General features: G+C 43.8%; 1 protein-coding gene across 2 annotated transcripts in view; it reads left to right on the forward strand.

The window, feature by feature from the left end:
- LOC311238541 (rho guanine nucleotide exchange factor 4-like) overlaps positions 1 to 18,537 on the forward strand; it is a 34,312-nt gene extending 15,775 nt beyond the window's left edge. For both annotated transcript variants that reach the window (XM_084326642.1, XM_084326641.1), the window contains exons 2-10: positions 61 to 240; positions 844 to 1,050; positions 1,874 to 2,053; positions 3,904 to 4,136; positions 6,454 to 6,583; positions 7,379 to 7,510; positions 8,889 to 9,132; positions 12,395 to 12,472; positions 17,629 to 18,537. In XM_084326642.1, coding sequence (XP_084182768.1) covers positions 115 to 240; positions 844 to 1,050; positions 1,874 to 2,053; positions 3,904 to 4,136; positions 6,454 to 6,583; positions 7,379 to 7,510; positions 8,889 to 9,132; positions 12,395 to 12,472; positions 17,629 to 17,786 — 1,488 coding nt within the window. In that variant the 5' untranslated portion in view covers positions 61 to 114 and the 3' untranslated portion in view covers positions 17,787 to 18,537. The remainder of the gene's footprint in view (positions 1 to 60; positions 241 to 843; positions 1,051 to 1,873; positions 2,054 to 3,903; positions 4,137 to 6,453; positions 6,584 to 7,378; positions 7,511 to 8,888; positions 9,133 to 12,394; positions 12,473 to 17,628) is intronic.
- Positions 18,538 to 19,161: the final 624 nt, after the last annotated feature.

Genomic DNA, 19,161 nt, shown 5'->3' on the forward strand with positions numbered 1-19,161 from the left:
TCAGACGATAGACATGTACTAATCATCCTCCTCCCTCCCTCCCTCCCTCCCTCCTTCCAGCTGATCAGCGATGGCAGTGTGGTGTTCGCCGAGGCCCTCTGGGACCACGTCACCATGGACGACCAGGAGCTGGGCTTCAAGGCGGGCGATGTCATCGAGGTAGTGGACGCTACCAATAAGGAGTGGTGGTGGGGCCGCATCCTGGACAGCGAGGGCTGGTTCCCTGCCAGCTTTGTGCGGGTGAGTGCTAAGTGTGTATCTCTCTCTCTCTCTCTCTCCCCCCCTTCCTGTCTTCGGGGAGCTGAAGTATACGGAAAAGACGCTGAGATATACAGCACTTTAATTGCCCTGTTTGATTAATGACTGCAGCGTTTGCAATACTGGCCAGACTGAAATGTGCAATCAGCCCATTTCAAGATTGCTGTTTTTTTTTGTGCACAAAATACCGCTTTAACCATTTATCATGAGGCCATGGCTTGTAATTGGGTTTTTTATGTGATTTCATACTGGCCCGTTCTATGTGATTCCATACTGGGTTGGAGTTTCCCGAAAAACATTTGTGGCATTAGGTCTTTGTTTCACTTGTCAATATGCTTGTACTGTAAGGTTGCATGACGAAACCCAAAATTGACGTTAGAAGAAATTTAATTAGTAAAAAAAACAAGGTACTGTAGAATCGGGGAGAGATCATGTATGAATCATTTTCAAAAGAAGATGACAAAGAAGAACTACTTCAAATTTGAGAACTCTGTGGAAACCAGCAGCTTCAAACGGTGGAAATGTGATGGTGTTAAAAAGGGAGGTAAAAATGTAACGACGCCCTCTGTCTTCCTGGCCCCTCAGTTGCGTGTGAACCAGGATGAACCCATGATGGAGGAGTACCTAGCCCAGCTGGAGGAGGCCCAGGCCGGGGGGAAGGAGGACCGGGCGGGCCGGGGGCTGCTCCTGGGGCCTGGCCTTCCCTGCAAGGAGCAGATGAGGACCAACGTCATCAATGAGATCATGAGCACGGAGCGAGACTACATCAAGCACCTCAAAGACATCTGCGAGGTCAGGCGCCGTCTCTGCTCCTCAGCGCTCTCAACCGCAACACACCGAGGCTAGCGTAGAGTTATCGCTCTCCTTTAAAGGAACACGCCAACATTTTTGGGGAAATTAGCTTACCGTCTTCTCCAGAGAGAGACAAGAAGATAGAGACCAGTCTCCTCTCTGTGCGTTCAGTAGAAAGCTATCTGGCTGCACGTTAGCCTAGCTTAGCACAATGAATGGAAGCGGACAGTGCTGGTTAGCCTAGGCATTGTCCAACTAACACCTCTAGCGAAGGCTAACCGGCACTGTCCGCTTCCATTCATTGTGCTACGCTAGGCTAACATGCATCCAGATAGCTTTCTACTGAACGCACAGAATTCCCAAAATGTTGGCGTGTTCCTTTAAAAGAAAACCCGATGTATTGTGTTGTTAACATACAGTGCTATATGACCGTGGAATAAATTAATAAGACGACAATCATATTTTCTGATATCGATATGTATATCACAATATGTCTGTCACAATATCTGTCACATATCACATTGAACTGCATGGTAAAGTGTGACAGGCCTAAAGACATTTTCAAACAAGTATATGTATTATTCAAATATATTTACATGTATACAAATATTTCAGATCTCATTTCTTGTAAGAAAATGAAATGTTAATATCTGCCTGTTATCATTCAATTGTGGAAGGTAATTTTGTACTATCAACATGTCCTCTTCGCGGTGTGAGTCTGGTGAAAGATGACAGAGGATCATAACTGGAATCCTTGCCCTATCATGTGAACCAGGAAGTGTTTGCTGACGAGGTCCTCCCCGTGTTCTCCCTCTGACTTCAGGGTCACATCAAACAGTGCCGCAAAAGGACGGACATGTTCACGGAGGAGCAGCTGCGGACCATCTTCGGCAACATCGAGGAGATCTACCGCTTCCAGAGGAAGTTCCTCAAAGACCTGGAGAAGAAGTTCAACAGGGAGCAGCCGCACCTCAGCGAGATCGGCTCCTGCTTCCTGCAACACGTAAGCACACCCCTGTGGAAGAGAGAAACCTTGCTTAGACCATAGTTGTTGTCATAAGTTTATTAGCTTTACAACCCAGGAGAATTGGCTTGAGAGACCCGGGAGCCCCTGGCCATGGGGGTGTCTCGTAACGGGCTCCTTGAGACATGGGGTACATTTAAGCATTACATCACGCGCAGGAGTGTGTTATACTGATTAGATCACGCCTAGGGGTGGTTGTTAGGCCCGACGCGCAGCGGAGGGTCGTTAGACCCCCCTAGGCGTGATCTAATCAGTATAACACACATACAATGGCCCAATTCACCCAACCTTATTTCTATACAATAAACACACAGTAATTGAAGCATAATGGAGATTTATTCACAAAACCATCCACATAGAAAGTAGATCCAATAGTAGATCCACTAGTAGACACCAGAGGGAGCTTCACAAACCATGTTAAACCCAGATTCGGCTCAAATAAGGGACTAAACACGTTTCGCAATTATGCCACATCAATGTGGAACGCCCTACCCACAGCTGTAAAGGAATGTGAATCACTACCCACTTTCAAAACCACTCTCAAAGAGCACCTACGGGAGACTGCAATTCAAAACTGGCCCCTGTAAATGTCCTAACCCAACCCCCTCCAATGTACAGTAAATGTCCTAACCCAATAATACACGAGACCCTCTTCTTGGGACCAAGTAAGGTTTCGTCGATAATCCAATGTACAGTTACCCCCCCCACCCCCCCTCACCCAACCACCTCCAATGTACAGTTTCCCCACCCCCACCCCACCTACCCAACCCCCCCTTCCACCCCACCTACCCAACCTCCTCCAATGTACAATTTCTTCGTCAAATGTATATACTCTCTTTTTTAGACTCTTTTTGTATCACAAACAGTACTGTATTTGTAAATCTGATATGTCATAAATGTATAGATGTAGCAGTACTGTCTATCTGTATGTCATGTATGTCATATATGTTATGATGAATTGAAAATGGGGGACCCTGATGTAAACAAGACGAAAGTCTTTCTCTGGTCTGCATCCCCTTAACAATTGTGTGTATACTATTGAGCCGTACTGTATTGTACCCATTCGGCAATCTGTTAATAACATTTTCAATCAATCAATCAATCAATCAATCAATCAATCAATCAATCAATCAATCAAATCCAATGGTCTGACAAAAAAAATAAAAAATTACATAATCCAACATATGTGTAACGAACTAACATTCCAGTTGACTATCTTTTTTGGAGGATTCGTTCAAAGGCTATTCATACTTCCATTTGTCTATCTATGGCGGATTCATTCAGACAGGAAAAAAAAGTTATTTGGTTGTGGGAGGGATCTGGGGTCACGTGGAGTGTGTTATACGAAATAACAACGTCTTACTTGACTGTTTCAGCCAATCAGAATCAAGAAATGTGCATGCCATTGTATAAAGACTTTTATACAATGACAGAGAAAGGGTGTGTGGTCTGCCCAGGTGGGAAAGAGAAGGGGGGGGGGGGGGGTGACGGGATGGTGGGCTAGGAGGGGGAGGAGGGGGTAGATGTGAGGGGCAATGGTAGACAATGGGGAACGTGTATTTGAGGGAAGAGCCAGGAGGCCTTCCACCACACCCCGCTGCTGTGCCGACAGGAGAAATATTTCCCCTGTAGCAAACAGATTTCTGCTGTTTCCTTGTAGCAAACAGATTTCTGCTGTTTCCTTGTAGCAAACATATTTCTGCTGTTTCCTTGTAGCAAACATATTTCTGCTGTTTCCTTGTAGCAAACCGATTTCTGCTGTTTCCTTGTAGCAAACACATTTCAGCTGTTTCCTTGTGGCAAACCGATTTCTGCTGTTTCCCTTGCAGCAGACGGATTTCCAGATCTACTCTGAGTATTGCAACAACCACCCCAACGCCTGCGTCCAGCTGTCCAAGCTCATGAAGGTCAACAAGTATGTGTTCTTCTTCGAGGCCTGCCGTCTCCTCCAGAAGATGATTGACATCTCCCTGGATGGCTTCCTGCTCACACCCGTCCAGAAGATCTGCAAGTACCCTCTGCAGCTGGCTGAGCTTCTCAAGTACACCAACCCCCAGCACAGGTGACCTATTAAATACACCAACCCCCAGCACAGGTGACCTATTAAATACACCAACCTAGGGGCGGTCAGGTGGCATAGCGGAGATTGTGCTCGTCACCAATGCAAGAGGCTGCGGTCTCGACTCCCGGAGAGTCAGCATTGCCTTGGCTTGGGCTGATCGCTATACTAACTCGTTTGGCTGAGTTAGGGGGAGGGGAGCCGTGGGTGGGTCCTGGGCGTTGTGGACAGAGACCCCTACAGTTCGGTCGGGGCGCCTGCTCAGCAAGGGTAGGATCTGGAGAGAGGTAGTGCGACCTTCCACACGTTACACTCTCCCGGTGAGAATCTGCGCGGCCAGGCTGGCTGCCGGCTGGCTGCACATGCGTCGGCGGAAAGCATGTGACAGTCTCCGGCCTCTCGGACCAACAGTAGGGGAAAGTGCGCAACAACCAGGAAGGGTTGGGAATTGGCATAACGACTAACGGTGGGATGGGAGAAAAATCGGAAAAAGAAGGAGGGGGGAAAAGATAATAAAAAAATAAATAAAATACACCAACCTACAGAACAGGTGACCTATTAAATACACCAACCCCCAGCACAGGTGACCTATTAAATACACCAACCCCCAGCACAGGTGACCTATTAAATACACCAACCCCCAGCACAGGTGACCTATTAAATACACCAACCTACAGCACAGGTGACCTATTAAATACACCAACCCCCAGCACAGGTGACCTATTAAATACACCAACCCCCAGCACAGGTGACCTATTAAATACACCAACCTACAGCACAGGTGACCTATTAAATACACCGACCCCCAGCACAGGTGACCTATTAAATACACCGACCCCCAGCACAGGTGACCTATTAAATACACCAACCCCCAGCACAGGTGACCTATTAAATACACCAACCCCCAGCACAGGTGACCTATTAAATACACCAACCTACAGCACAGGTGACCTATTAAATACACCGACCCCCAGCACAGGTGACCTATTAAATACACCAACCCCCAGCACAGGTGACCTATTCACCATCTCATAACCATTTCATATTCAACTCTTCACTCCTTGCTCTCTTCAGTTCTTTGCACTATTTGGATCCTGTTTACAGCTCACAGGAATGGTTTCACCTGTATATATATATATGATCCCTTGTGTACATCTCTGTGTTGTTATTCTCTTTTTCTTTGTCACTAAACCAGAGTCAAATTCCTTGCAAGTGTAAACATACTTGGAAAATAAAGACGATTCTGATTCTGAAGTATGGGTATATTATACTGTTGTAATGCGTAGGGGGGGTTTCAAGATGTGAACGCTTGCTCAAGTTATCGGCTTGCAGGGTTGGGTTCAATTCACTTTAATTCTATTTCAATTTCATTTTAATTATCACTGATTATGAATCATTTATTGACCACGGCAATATTGATTGAAAACACTACTTGAGGTACTTGTAGGTCCAGATACCAGCAGATTTGACCATTATTCACATGGTGCCCATGTTGTCCTTACGTCATGCTCAGGTTGGTATTCCTTTCCACCCTCAGGGAAAGGGATCCCAACCAGAGCATGACATAAGTACAATATGGGCACCATGTGAATATAATAATAATAATAATAATAATAATAATAATAATAATAATAATAATAATAATAATAATAATAATAATAATAATAATAATAATAATAATAATAATAATAAATTGGATTTTAAGAGAGAAGCGCCTTTCTCAGACTCAAGGACACTGTACAAGGAAAGGGTAGAAAAAAAATAAAAATAAAAGATAAAAAAATTGAAAATTATGAATATATGTGTATAGTAACAACAGGAACAAACAAATAAGATTAAAAAAAAGGAAGCAAGGTGCTGTCCAATTGGATGAAGTGGTTGAAATTAACAAACAAAAAACAAACAAACAACAAAACAAAACAACAGGATCTGTGGCTTAAAAGAAAAGAGTCAGGGGTGAGGTGACATGAACCACCAGTTTCACATGTATTGTCAACTACAGTAGAACATTGTTAATCAAAATCAATAAAAATGGAGATCATTAAAAAAAATTATATTAAACATTCATGCAACTCATTACCAAAATTACAATATTATTTTAACAGCTTCTACTTCAACAACCGCAACAGTTGTGATTGGATGATCTAGAAAAGAGGGCGGGTGTGAAATAGGTCAATTGATAGAACACATAGTAGTATCACTGCATATTTAATAGGAATTTTTAAGGCCTGGATAAATGAGGTTGAGGCTCTACTGCATTCAGCTATTATTTAGCCGTGGTCTGTCCTAGACACCAACAAGGTTTTGATCTGATCCACAGGGACTACACGGACGTGGAGGCCGCCTTAAACGCCATGAAGAACGTGGCCCGTCTCATCAACGAGAGGAAACGACGCCTGGAGAACATCGACAAGATCGCCCAATGGCAGAGCTCCATAGAAGACTGGGAGGTATGGAGGGAGCAATGCATTAATACAATTTTGTATGTATCCTTTATTTAGCCAGGAAGGTCCCACTGAGATACAATATATCTTCTTCCAGCTACACAGGGGACAGAGTTGACTAGGTACACAGGGGACAGAGTAGAGAGGCGTACAGGCTGCACCAGTGATGTCCATAACACAGTCCCCCTCAAGGCAAGGCTGTGTCAAACAGCAACATGGTTCCTTTAGTGCAGTTTGTAAAATACTTTTAAAGGTATTCAAAGAAGGGAGTGCTCCTAAGGTAATGGTATTTTGCAAGCTGGAGATATAACAGCATTTATTTGACAATAAATAGCAACATGTGTATTTTTTTTTACTTTGGTATAGAGATAAAAATGAATATAAAGTGCAATTATGAGTGTGTGAGCCTGCACTTTTTTACGAAACGTAACACAGCGTGATAAGCAGAGTCCAATTGGGATGAAGTTATATGCATGTAAATCACATCACCATAATCTAATAGAGATAGAAATGAGCTTTGCACAATTTTCTTTCTGGCTTCAAACAGAACAGAAATAAATGTCAATAGAGTATCAATATGCACATTAAAAGCCAACTTTTCATCAAGCCATATGCCTAGGTATTAAATAGAGATCAATAGAGGTCAATAAATGCAAGAGACCACTCTTTGTAGATCATGTACCTTCTAATGTCAGGATAGTGCGTCTTGGGTTGTGTAGTCCAGTGAGGTCCAACTCACTGTAACATGTGTGTGTGTGTGCGTGTGTGTGTGTGTGTGTGTGTCTCTCTCTCTCTCCACAGGGGGAAGATGTCCTCAGCAAAAGCTCTGACCTCATCTTCTCGGGGGAGCTGACCAAGCTCTCCCAGCCTCAGGCCAAGAGCCAGCAGCGAATGTTCTTCCTGTTCGACCATCAGATGGTGTATTGCAAGAAGGTGCGTAGAACACACTCATCAGCACACACTAGCGTCACAACAACAACAGATTTGCACTACATTCATACCTCATTTGCATTTGCACCTTACCCTAAACTTTTGTACCTCATTTCTGCATTGTACCTCACTGTTACTCATTTGACTCTGTATTGTATATTGTATATATGTATATTGAATATTCCTCTTTACTTACTTTTTACTTACTCTTACTTACTTGTTTTACTGTATGACGCACACTCTCAGGGGCTCATACAGAAACAAGCATTTCATCGTAAAATATATGTATTTTATTGTGACAAATAATAAAGAAACTGGGTGGCGTAGCGGCTGGGTGGCGTAGCGGAGATTGCGCTCGTCACCAATGCAAGAGACTCCGGTCTCGACTCCCCGAGTCGTCATACTATCTCAATTGGCAGAGGTAGCGGGTGGAAGTCGATGGGTGGGGATTGGACGTTGTGGACAGCGACTCCTACAGGTTGGTTGGGTGACGCCTGCACAGCAGAGACAGGAAGTATCGGGGGCAGCGTGAGCCTCCCACGCGTTACTCCTCGCCACTGAGAGTCCGCGCTGTCTGGTGAAAAGATGCGACAGGCTGCCTCCTCGTGTACCGGAGCGGACACGTGATGCAAGGCTTCTATCCTCACTACAGCCGACCAGTGGGAGGCATGGTCTAGCAACGTTCAAGACAGGGGAGGGGAGAATTGGCAATACGAAATTTGGATGGGAGAAAAATAAGAAATAAGGAGAAAAAGTGGATAAAAAAAAATAAAACACATTTTCAAAACAGTCTCTGTGGCCCCAAGAGCATAGTCTGCCTTGGAAATAGGGCACACGTCCTAGTTTGCCAGATATGGAAGGGACAAAACAAAATGTTATTTTGGAATATCCTGAACCTGAATTAGAAGATTATTGTCGGTTCTCTCAAAATTCTCTAAAGTTGAGTCAGTTTAAAATGACTTTTAAAAATAGTATTTCTCATTACCAGGATTGGGATCAACTCACTTTCAATCGAATGGATCAAAAATGTAAACAGAAATTGCTGCTCACAAGCAGCAATTTAATGTTTTAATTTTAAAGAAAATCTACCTCCTGAATTAATTGAATTAATAATAATAATAATAATAATAATAATAATAATAATAATAATAATAATAATAATAATAATAATAATAATAATAATAGATTTATTTTATATAGCGCCTTACATAAAGTATATAAAATGTGAACGGATCCCAAGCCTGCTAGATACCTACATTCAGGAGCGATTGTGACCTCAGAACCAGCTCAGAGACGTATTAAAATGTCGTAACGTGACCCTGGTGGCGTCCTCCCATTTTCACGTGACCTCACACGGTGTCCCCTTGAACCTCTCGCGCAGGACCTTTTGCGACGGGACATGTTGTACTACAAGGGTCGCCTGGACATGGACCACATGGAGGTGGTGGACCTGGAGGACGGGAAGGAGAGGGACTTCAACGTCAGCGTGAAGAACGCCCTGAAGCTGCGCTCGCTGGACGGGGGCGAGGTCCACCTCCTGTGCGCCAAGAAGCCAGAGCAGAAGCAGCGCTGGCTCCGGGCCTTCACCGACGAGAGGACGCAGGTCCAGCACGACCAGGAGACGGGTAAGAGGAGACTGTATATTTCTCACACAGTACTGTATATTTGTATGTCTTGTATATGTCATAAATGTCTTGATGAATTGAAAATGGGGGACCCTGATGTAAACAAGACGAAAGTCTTTTTCTGGTCTGCATCCTCTTAGCAATTGTTTGTATTGAGCTGTACTTTATTGTACCCATTCTGCAATCTGTTAATGTTTTCAATCAATCAATCAAAACCCGGCATTTCCTTGTAGAGGCCTCGTTTTTTTACCACATCTAGCTTTGCTATGCTGTATATGGGGCTGGGGTCTGGGGTCATGGGAATTATCCTAGTATCTCTCATATAAGATATTCCAAGATATTCCTTTATTGATCCCCTTGGGGAAATTCAGGCATCATAGCAGCATGGGGGAAGGGGGGGGGTGGTACAGGTAGTAAAAACATATCTGGGATACTGTAAATATGATTTCAGAAGACATGGGGTGGGTGTCTTGTGAGGTTAGGTGGAACTTGGCTTGCGCTGCCAGGTTATGGAATAAGTTACTCGATTATGGATGACAATAGAAATATTTAGATGGGATAAACGACGGAATGGGCCTTGGATGGCGGACATGTGTGATGTGTTTTGTAAATATGGATTCGAAGAATTATTCTTTAAACTAGAGAAAATGTATATTTTAACATAAGGTTAAGCATAATTGGGCAGATGAGATTTAAAGTAAACCAAAGCTATTGTGAGATTAAATATGACTATTCCATTGAAGACTATGATCACTTTGTGCTCAGATTAGAGGAGGTATACTGCCACTTCAACTGGCAGAGGGTTTATGGAATGTGTACTGTAACTGGCAGGGTACTGTAACTGGCACGGTACTGTAACTGGCAGGGTACTGTAACTGGCAGGGTACTGTAACTGGCACGGTACTGTAACTGGCAGGGTACTGTAACTGGCAGGGTACTGTAACTGGCACGGTACTGTAACTGGCACGGTACTGTAACTGGCAGGGTACTGTAACTGGCACGGTACTGTAACTGGCAGGGTACTGTAACTGGCAGGGTACTGTAACTGGCACGGTACTGTAACTGGCAGGGTACTGTAACTGGCACGGTACTGTAACTGGCATGGTACTGTAACTGGCAGGGTACTGTAACTGGCAGGGTACTGTAACTGGCAGGGTACTGTAACTGGCAGGGTACTGTAACTGGCAGGGTACTGTAACTGGCAGGGTACTGTAACTGGCACGGTACTGTAACTGACAGAACTAAGTAAATGGGTTGATGTGACACCAATCCAAGGGATGAGCTGGGAGGGGAAAAAAGACGTATGTAAGATAAGATATAAAGAAAGAAGTTGATCATCCCTGCGGGGGGGGCAGGGTGGTATCATCCCTGCGGGGGGGGCAGGGTGGTATCATCCCTGTGGGGGGGGGGGGGTGGTATCATCCCTGTGGGGGGGCAGGGTGGTATCATCCCTGTGGGGGGGCAGGGTGGTATCATCCCTGTGGGGGGGGGGGGGGCAGGGTGGTATCATCCCTGTGGGGGGGGGGGGCAGGGTGGTATCATCCCTGTGGGGAGGGGGGGGCAGGGTGGTATCATCCCTGCGGGGGGGGGGGCAGGGTGGTATCATCCCTGTGGGGGGGGGGTGGTATCATCCCTGTGGGGGGGGGGGGCAGGGTGGTATCATCCCTGTGGGGGGGGCAGGGTGGTATCCCTGTGGGGGGGCAGGGTGGTATCATCCCTGCGGGGGGGGGGGGCAGGGTAATATCATCCCTGTGGGGGGGCAGGGTGGTATCATCCCTGCGGGGGGGGGCAGGGTGGTATCATCCCTGCGGGGGGGGCAGGGTGGTATCATCCCTGCGGGGGGGGGCAGGGTGGAATCATCCCTGTGGGGGGGGCAGGGTGGTATCATCCCTGTGGGGGGGGGCAGGGTGGTATCATCCCTGCGGGGGGGGGCAGGGTGGAATCATCCCTGTGGGGGGGCAGGGTGGTATCATCCCTGTGGGGGGGCAGGGTGGTATCATCCCTGTGGGGGGGGGGGGGGGGGTTATGTTGCTGTCGACAGCAGCACTGCATAGCATGGTTAGAAGAGAATGTACAAAGGTAAATAAGTTGGTAATGCTGTTTAGGGGCCATGATGGGCCCGTAATATAGTTGTAGCGTGTAATTCCATATTAAGTATTCATAGGCATGTTTCCTTTGGCAATGGGAGTGGGTTTCTTCATTGAGCGTTTATTCCTATCATTAGGGCACAAGTTCAAGTTTGTTTATTAATTATCACAATAGAATACACATACTTTACAGTGAAATGCTTGGTTCTGTATGAGCCCCTGAGAGTGTGCTTCATACAGTAAAAAGTAAGTAAGAAAGCTCCTTCTGAGTCTCTCTGTACTGGCCATGAGACTCCGGTAGCGCTTGCCTGACCGCAGCAGTTCAAAGAGGCAGTTGTTTGGGTTGTGTAACTTGGGTACAGTTACACAAGTATCTTGTGTTTTATTATACAATATTTCTTTAAGGAAATAGAAACAGTGTGTCTGTGTGTTTTCTTCGTCGCAATCTGGCTCTGAGTGTGTGAACTTCAGCAGTCTGCCATCCTTGCTGTGATCCATTTAGGACCAGCTAGCGGTCCTGCTGAAAGACGAGCCCTTTTTGACCAGAACCTCCTCCTCCTCTCCTCCCAGTCTGGAACAAATAGTATTCTGGAATAAATACAAATCCAGGTTCACAAGTGCAAATTGAGTAAAGTTAGACCTGTGAACTGTCCTGTCAAAATAGTAGATGGTGACGTTTTTGTGATGTTTTATTATTTTGTGAGGTTAGACACAATTACATGATTTGCTTTGAAAGTCCAAGGGATCCAGGGAGTGATCTACAGTATACATGTCTACAATGTGTCTGTTGTTGCGATGCATTGTTTGGTTTAATGCATATTTATTTTATGCTAAATGCAGTACCTTTGCTTTTCTGGACATTCTGTTATTTATTTTATTTAATAAACATACATTTGCATAAAACAAGCATATCTGTCTAAGAAAATATCCCTTTAAGGTACATTTTGAACAGATAAGAAATGTTTTTATCTGTTCAAAATGTACCTTAAACAATGTCATGGATGGAAATGGATTCTGAATGTGTTTTATTATGTGTTTATTAGGCAGACTGAGCATGCACTGTACGTTGTCATGGATGGAAATGGACTCTGAATGTGTTTATTATGTGTTTATTAGAATCAAGAATCAAGAATAGGCAGACTGTATGCACTGATGGTTCCTTCTTGTCATTCCAGGCTTCTCTCTCACTGAGGAGCAGAAGAAGCAGGCCATGTTGAACGCCTGCAAAAGCCATCCAGCTGGGAAGCCCAAAGGTAGGCTGTTCTGCTGTGCATGACCGGCGTTATGTCACATTTTACTATACTCAAAGCCACACCCCTTTTGGGGGGGACAGGTATAGGTATATTGTTCCCATAGAGTTAAATGCATTTTCTTCCATTTCTTAGCTGTCCATAAGTCAAAAAATTGCTACATTGTTCAATGCACTTCTAATTAGAGGAAAACTCCTGGGCCCTCATTCATCAACGTGTCTTACGCACAGATATGTGCTTAACCTGTGCGTACGACCATTTCTAAGCAAAGAGTGGGATTCATCAATTTCAACTTGAACTTCACTTCGTGCTTATGTGTACCAGGGTTTCCGTTAGAATTTTTTTTTGCAGGTCTGAGTGTCCGGTAGATTTCAATCTACCGGACAAATGGGATAAATTCCGGTCAGAGTTTATTGAGCTTAAAAACAATTGATAGGCCTATATAAAGAATGACATCATCAAGGCATTTATAATATTTTAACTTAAAACTAGACTACTTTTGCGTATATACAGTCATTAATATATTCCAAATAAAATAAGTCCCTCGAGACTGCGTGCTGCTGCCGACTTGAGGTGTCGGTGGGCAGTCTGCCCGACCTTAATAAACAGCAGTCTGTTATAATCACATTTTTATGAGCTAACGAATTCCGTTATATTGGACATTTGTATTAATTATATCAAGCGAAGAACTGAGAAATTTGGCAGAGAGACGGCAACATTATCGTGGGTTTGCGCCGTGATGTATATCTCCACCTCCCAACGACTTGGTGCTGCTGCTCATAATGTCCGGTGAAAATAATTCCCTCTAAGCACAATTTGATTATTTGAATTGTATTAAAATAGGCTAAAATTAAATAGCCTATGCGATGAACGAAACAATCATTACATTTGTCGTTGCTTCACCAAGCAGCCGGTCAATGACATCCTGTGTCAGCGAGCTGGCAGCTGATATATTTACGTGAAGCATGGAGCAGGAGCAGACAGAGCAGAGCAGCGGTGTCAGCAGCGCCCCCACCCAACAGCTGAATTGCCAATGGCTGAATTGGAGTACTGCACCCTGCCAAGCCATGCTTCACGTAAATATATCAGCTGCCAGCTCGCTGACACAGGATGTCATTGACCGGCTGCTTGGTGAAGCAACGACAAATGTAATGATTGTTTCGTTCATCGCATAGGCTATTTAATTTTAGCCTATTTTAATACAATTCAAATAATCTAATTGTGTTTAGAGGGAATTATTTTCACCGGACATTATGACCGGAGAGATTAGATATGTCGGACTTCACCAGATTTTGCCGGTCAAATACCGGTAATTACCGGCTAACGGAAACGCTGATGTGTACGCACAGCTCGGAGCACACTTAGCTGACGCCCAGTGGTAGAATATATTATTACAACAAGGAAATGAGCTTCTGTGCATTAGTTTCAACACTGGCATGTTCTGTATTAACCGTAATTCATTATAGTTCATTGTAAAATAGCAACAGTAGTGTAATTATGGTCAAAACTCTATAAATAGCATTTGGAATAATAGATCTTTCTCTCAGAATGAATGCAGCATGGTTTATATAGCGTTATCGGAATATACGGGGTGTACTGACTGACTGCGCTCCGCGTAGCTCAACTCGTTATTATTTTGCGCACAGACCGCAGAAACACGGGAACGTTTTGATTATATTTAAAAGGCTTTACATTAAACGAAACAAGTGGAATTTCGAAGCTGTAAGCAGAATACAAGTCATATGAACACCCACGATATAGTGTTCTTCCCCCTTTTTACTGTATAAGAAAGAATAAAAAACGCATTGCAATGACACCAGATAGTGGACAGACTATGTATATGATGGGATTCAAGTTCGCGTTTTTGTTGATCATAGGCATGCTGTCAGAGTATGATATCTTAATCAAACATTCTAGAACATTTGTCGTCACAGATCATGTCCTAATAGAACATAGGCTATGGCATGGTCCATCGTGATATTGTGTGGACTGTTATTACTGTACCGGTACCACCCATTGTGACAACAGCCTTGTGAGTCCCGCACACAAACATGATGGAATTCAAGTTCATGTATTGAAAGGCAGGCTACATCATACATGCAGTGAGATTCATTGTTCTTGTATATGCTCTCGTATTATTGTTTATATAGGCTACCCAATACTGACATCAAAATAGATTGTAGTATGCCTCTAGAAATCATATGCAGCAGGTAGAAAATTGACGGAAAATCCATCGCGATTTGGAATCAAATTGAGGAGAACTTTAATCCCTGGGTATTAATCAAACAACACGGGAAAAGGCAGTCATATTCCAGCACGGTCTTTATTAGTGTTTGCGCTGCCCAGGCAGCAATGGTTAATAGATATCATATCCGACATCACCGTTCTCATAACACGCTTCCCTCGGCTTAGTCCATTTTTCCACATTTCATGGGGGTATTCCATTACCGTATATGGTTAATCGGGGCGGTTCTGGTATGCAAATACTTAAAACAGTGCACGAGCTCAAACGTAGGATCAAAGTCATATTTATCAAGACAGGTGTGCGTAGAACCTGTGTACGCACGTGTGATGAATCCCGTTTTTTTCGTGCGTGCACTGATTCTAGATTCTGTGCTTACGTGTGGAAATAGAACATATTCTACGCCACGTTGATGAATGAGGGCCCAGGTGTCAGTTTCTTCCCTTTACTAATCCTAAAACAGAGCCTCATTTAGGAGTAGGCCTACTGTGGTTCCAAGCCATTAGATGTTAGGATGCTTCAGGAAAACATATTTTCGTCTATGGTGTGTGACAAAAGAATATTTGACACTGTAGAGGAGTCTTGTGTGGTTCCACTGAGACAGTTTTCATTCAGATATCTTGAGGTAAGAAGTCAAGGGACCCCTTTGAAAATGGCCATGCCCATGGCATTTTCCTCCCATCAAATTTAATCTTAAAATAGCAACTTTATGTCAGTAAGCTAGGATGACATGCTAGTACCTTTGGATTCCTCAAGATCTCTAGTTTCATATGATTCCAGTATATGCGTGCTAGCTTTAGAATTTAATAAAAAAATTAATTAGCCTGCTAGAGCCCTTTAAAGATGGCTTATTAAACAGTGAGATATCAGTAACAGATGAGTGCTTAGGTTATAAACTTGTCAGACTAAAAAGCATGTTTATTGGTCAAACCAATAACCGACAGAATAAATAGTTAAATGCAATAAGTAGCCTAAAGTTAAAAGTGTTAGGCAGACCTAATAACTTGCCAATGGGTAACCAAGGGCAACAACAATCTTTGTCCCCACATGCCACATAGCAATGGATGAGACAACGGTTGCTATGTGTTGATATATGAGAAATATTTAAACCAACACATAACGTTAATCATTTGGTGTCTTATTAATGGATCTTGTAAACAAGTCACAGTAGAACAGTAATATCATGCGTTTCCAGTGTTTGAGCAGTTACAGGCAGCCATGCTGGAAGAAAGAGAACTACTATTTTTTTGTATCCACTTTTTCTCCCCATTTTTCTATTTTTCTCCCATCCAATTCTTCCCTCCCCTGTCCTGAACGTTGCTAGACTATGCCTCCCACTGGTCGGTTGTAGTGAGGACAGAAGCCTTGCATCACGTGTCCCCTCCGGTACACGAGGAGGCAGCCTGTCGCATCTTTTCGACCGCAGCAGCTCGAACTCTCAGTGACGAGGAGTAACGCGTGGGAGGCTCACGCTGCCCCCGCTACTTCCTGCTTCCGTCGCACCGGTGTCACCAAAGCGACCTGTAGGAGTCGCTGTCCACAACGTCCGATCCCCACCCACCGGCTTTCCCACCCTCTAACACTTGCCAATTGTGTTAGTATGAACGACCAGCCAGCCGGTAGCAGCAACGCCGAGAGCTGGGCTCGAACCCAGCGTCTCCTGCGTTAGAGGCGAGCGCCTTGCCCACTGCGCCAATCAGCCGCCCCAGAACTACACAAACATTCTGTGCAAGGCCTTTATTCTAATAACAGCAGTTTTATGGTACTCCTCATAAAACAACTGAATTCTTCCATCTCAGTCACATAGCTACTATTGTTGTACGTGAACTTATAATTTGGACCATCTTTTTTTTTCTTCATCTACTTATTGTACATAACCGCACAGCCCCCGTCAATTTCTAATAAGCTCAAATGTATCGGTGGAGAATTAAATAGCGGTATTGCATGGTCATCGAGGTACGCAAGGGTATTTACAGATAAGACCAACACGCTTAACTACACACCTGTGTTCTAGTCGGCCGTTGTTATCGTGGTTGTTGTGATTGGAGCCTCTCATGAGGCCCTATATTGTTTCCTGATGTTCATGTGCTCTCCCCTTGAAGGACCACGAATTTGATCTAAGCATATTCCCCCTCTGATCATCAAACCCAACTATGTAATAACAGCTCTGAGCACATTGCCCCCACCCCCCACACCCTGTCTCTTGTATATGGCCCACTGTTAGATGCATAATGCAAAGACATTGTTCTATAATTCATAAGCCACCACTTTTCATTGAAAATGCATGTCCGCACACCAGCATGCGTTAAGGCTGTAGGCTTTATGTGTGCTTTTTAAAGGACCCATGATAGATGTTTATGTTCTTTTATCAGACATGTCTTGCACTGTTTGTCACTTATATGCCAGTATCTCTCCCAACAATCACAAAAAAGCTGTTTTGTAGGTTTTCTTAATGGTATTTTAGTGTTGTTTCCTGGAAAACTATTTTAAGACTTGTTGATGAGTCATCCACACGGGTGTATACTAATTTAGCATCCAATGTTAAACAAATGTTCAATGATAGCTTGCTAGCTAACGTTACTAATGTTGCATAATGTTGCTGACGCACGTTGCTAACATTAGCTTGCTAGCTAATGGGTCGACCGCAGCGCCCATTAATATCCATGACAAGTCCCTCCCTAGCTTCCTGTTTTTTCAAATAGCATTCTACTAGCCGTTTCAAGGGGACTTTAAGGGGAGGGGGGGGGGCTTCATTCAAGTGTATTTTTCATATTCAGTACTTTAAAATGTGGCTTAATCTATCATTTTCACCAAGGTGGGAATAGGTTGGAAAGGAATCGCAAATCTGAGCATGTCATAAGAGCAAAATGGCCGCTGTGTGAATGTGGTCAATAAGATGTTATTGTCTCCCCCCCAGCGGTGACCAGGCCCTACTATGACTTCCTCCTGCGTCAGAAGCACCCGTCGCTGCCCAGCGCTCTGCCCCAGCAGCAGGTCTTCATGCTGGCCGAGCCCAAGCGCAAAACCTCCACCTTTTGGCACAACATCGGCAGACTGACACCTTTCAAGAAGTGAAAAAAAAAACAGAACAGAGGAGAGGGAGAGAAAGAGGAGCTCCCTGCTCGTGCCTGAACCCACACCCCCCTTTTTTTAATTCATCCCTCTCTCTCCCTTTTCTTTCCTACTCGTCACGTTGCCCACGGTTGATATATAACTGATTTATTGTAAAGATGAAGATGTTTATGATGATGATGATGATGATGATGATGGTGATGAGGATGACAATGAAGAGGAGGAGATTCTTATTATTTTTTTTTCTTTTGAGAAAGCACTTTATAGGTTGGTTAACAATCAAAGACTTGAGAATGGTCTCTTATGGAGACGTGTAAAAAAAGAAAAATGATAAAAAAAAGATTACAACAAAAAAGAACTTGCGGAGAAGGAGAATATTGTATTACCTACCGTTACTACTACACTCTCAATCAAAGCACCGACTGGTACTAACACTACTACTGTACTCGCTGCGATCTGGACCGCGAGGACCGACCGGCGACACGCAGACGCCTCACAACGAAAAGAAAAAGAAAAGATGTTGCCTGTCGACAGAAAAATTATGTTTTTTTCTTTCTTCTCACTGTTCCTTTGTTTTATGTTTTTGACAGATGCCAACTGTTCACAGTGCCAGATGATTTGATTTATTTTTTATTTTTATTTGTTTGTTCTGTGTCCACACTTGTGAGAAAAAAAGGGAAAAAACAGAGGGGCGGGGTTAAGTTTTCATGTGCTACTTCTCTCTGTGCAAAATACAGTATATCTCTTAATTTCAGATGGGTAATTTTTTTGCATTTCATGGTTGTTGTTGTTGTTGTTGTTGTGGTATTTTTATTTCTTTGGTCCGAAATAATTTGATTATATATTTTTGGTATGTTTGTGTGGCCACGTGCAAACACTACATAACACCAATCAGCTATACCTACACACTCCTGCAACATACTATACATTCCATACATGACCCGACTCCTCCTTATACCTAAACCATTGTCATTCATACCCTAACCCTGTCAATCACACCTTAACCCTGTCAATCACACCTTAACCCTGTCAATCACAACTTAACCCTGTCAATCATAGCCTCACTCTGTCAATCATACCCTAACCCTGTCAATCATAGAATCACTCTGTCAATCATAGCCTCACCCTGTCAATCACACCTTAACCCTGTCAATCATACCCTAACCCTGTCAAGCACACCTTAACCCTGTCAATCATACCCTAACCCTGTCAAGCACACAACCCTGTCAATCATAGCCTCACCCTGTCAAATCACACCTTAAACCTGTCAATCACATCTCAACCCTGTCAATCACACCTTAACCCTGTCAATCATACCCTCACTCGGTCCATGAAAGCAATGGACTTTTTTTTTTGAAGTGCCATTTAAAGTGTCTCC

This window comes from Notolepis coatsorum (genome assembly GCF_963971535.1).
Source record: "Notolepis coatsorum genome assembly, chromosome: 12".
NCBI lineage: Eukaryota > Metazoa > Chordata > Actinopteri > Aulopiformes > Paralepididae > Notolepis > Notolepis coatsorum.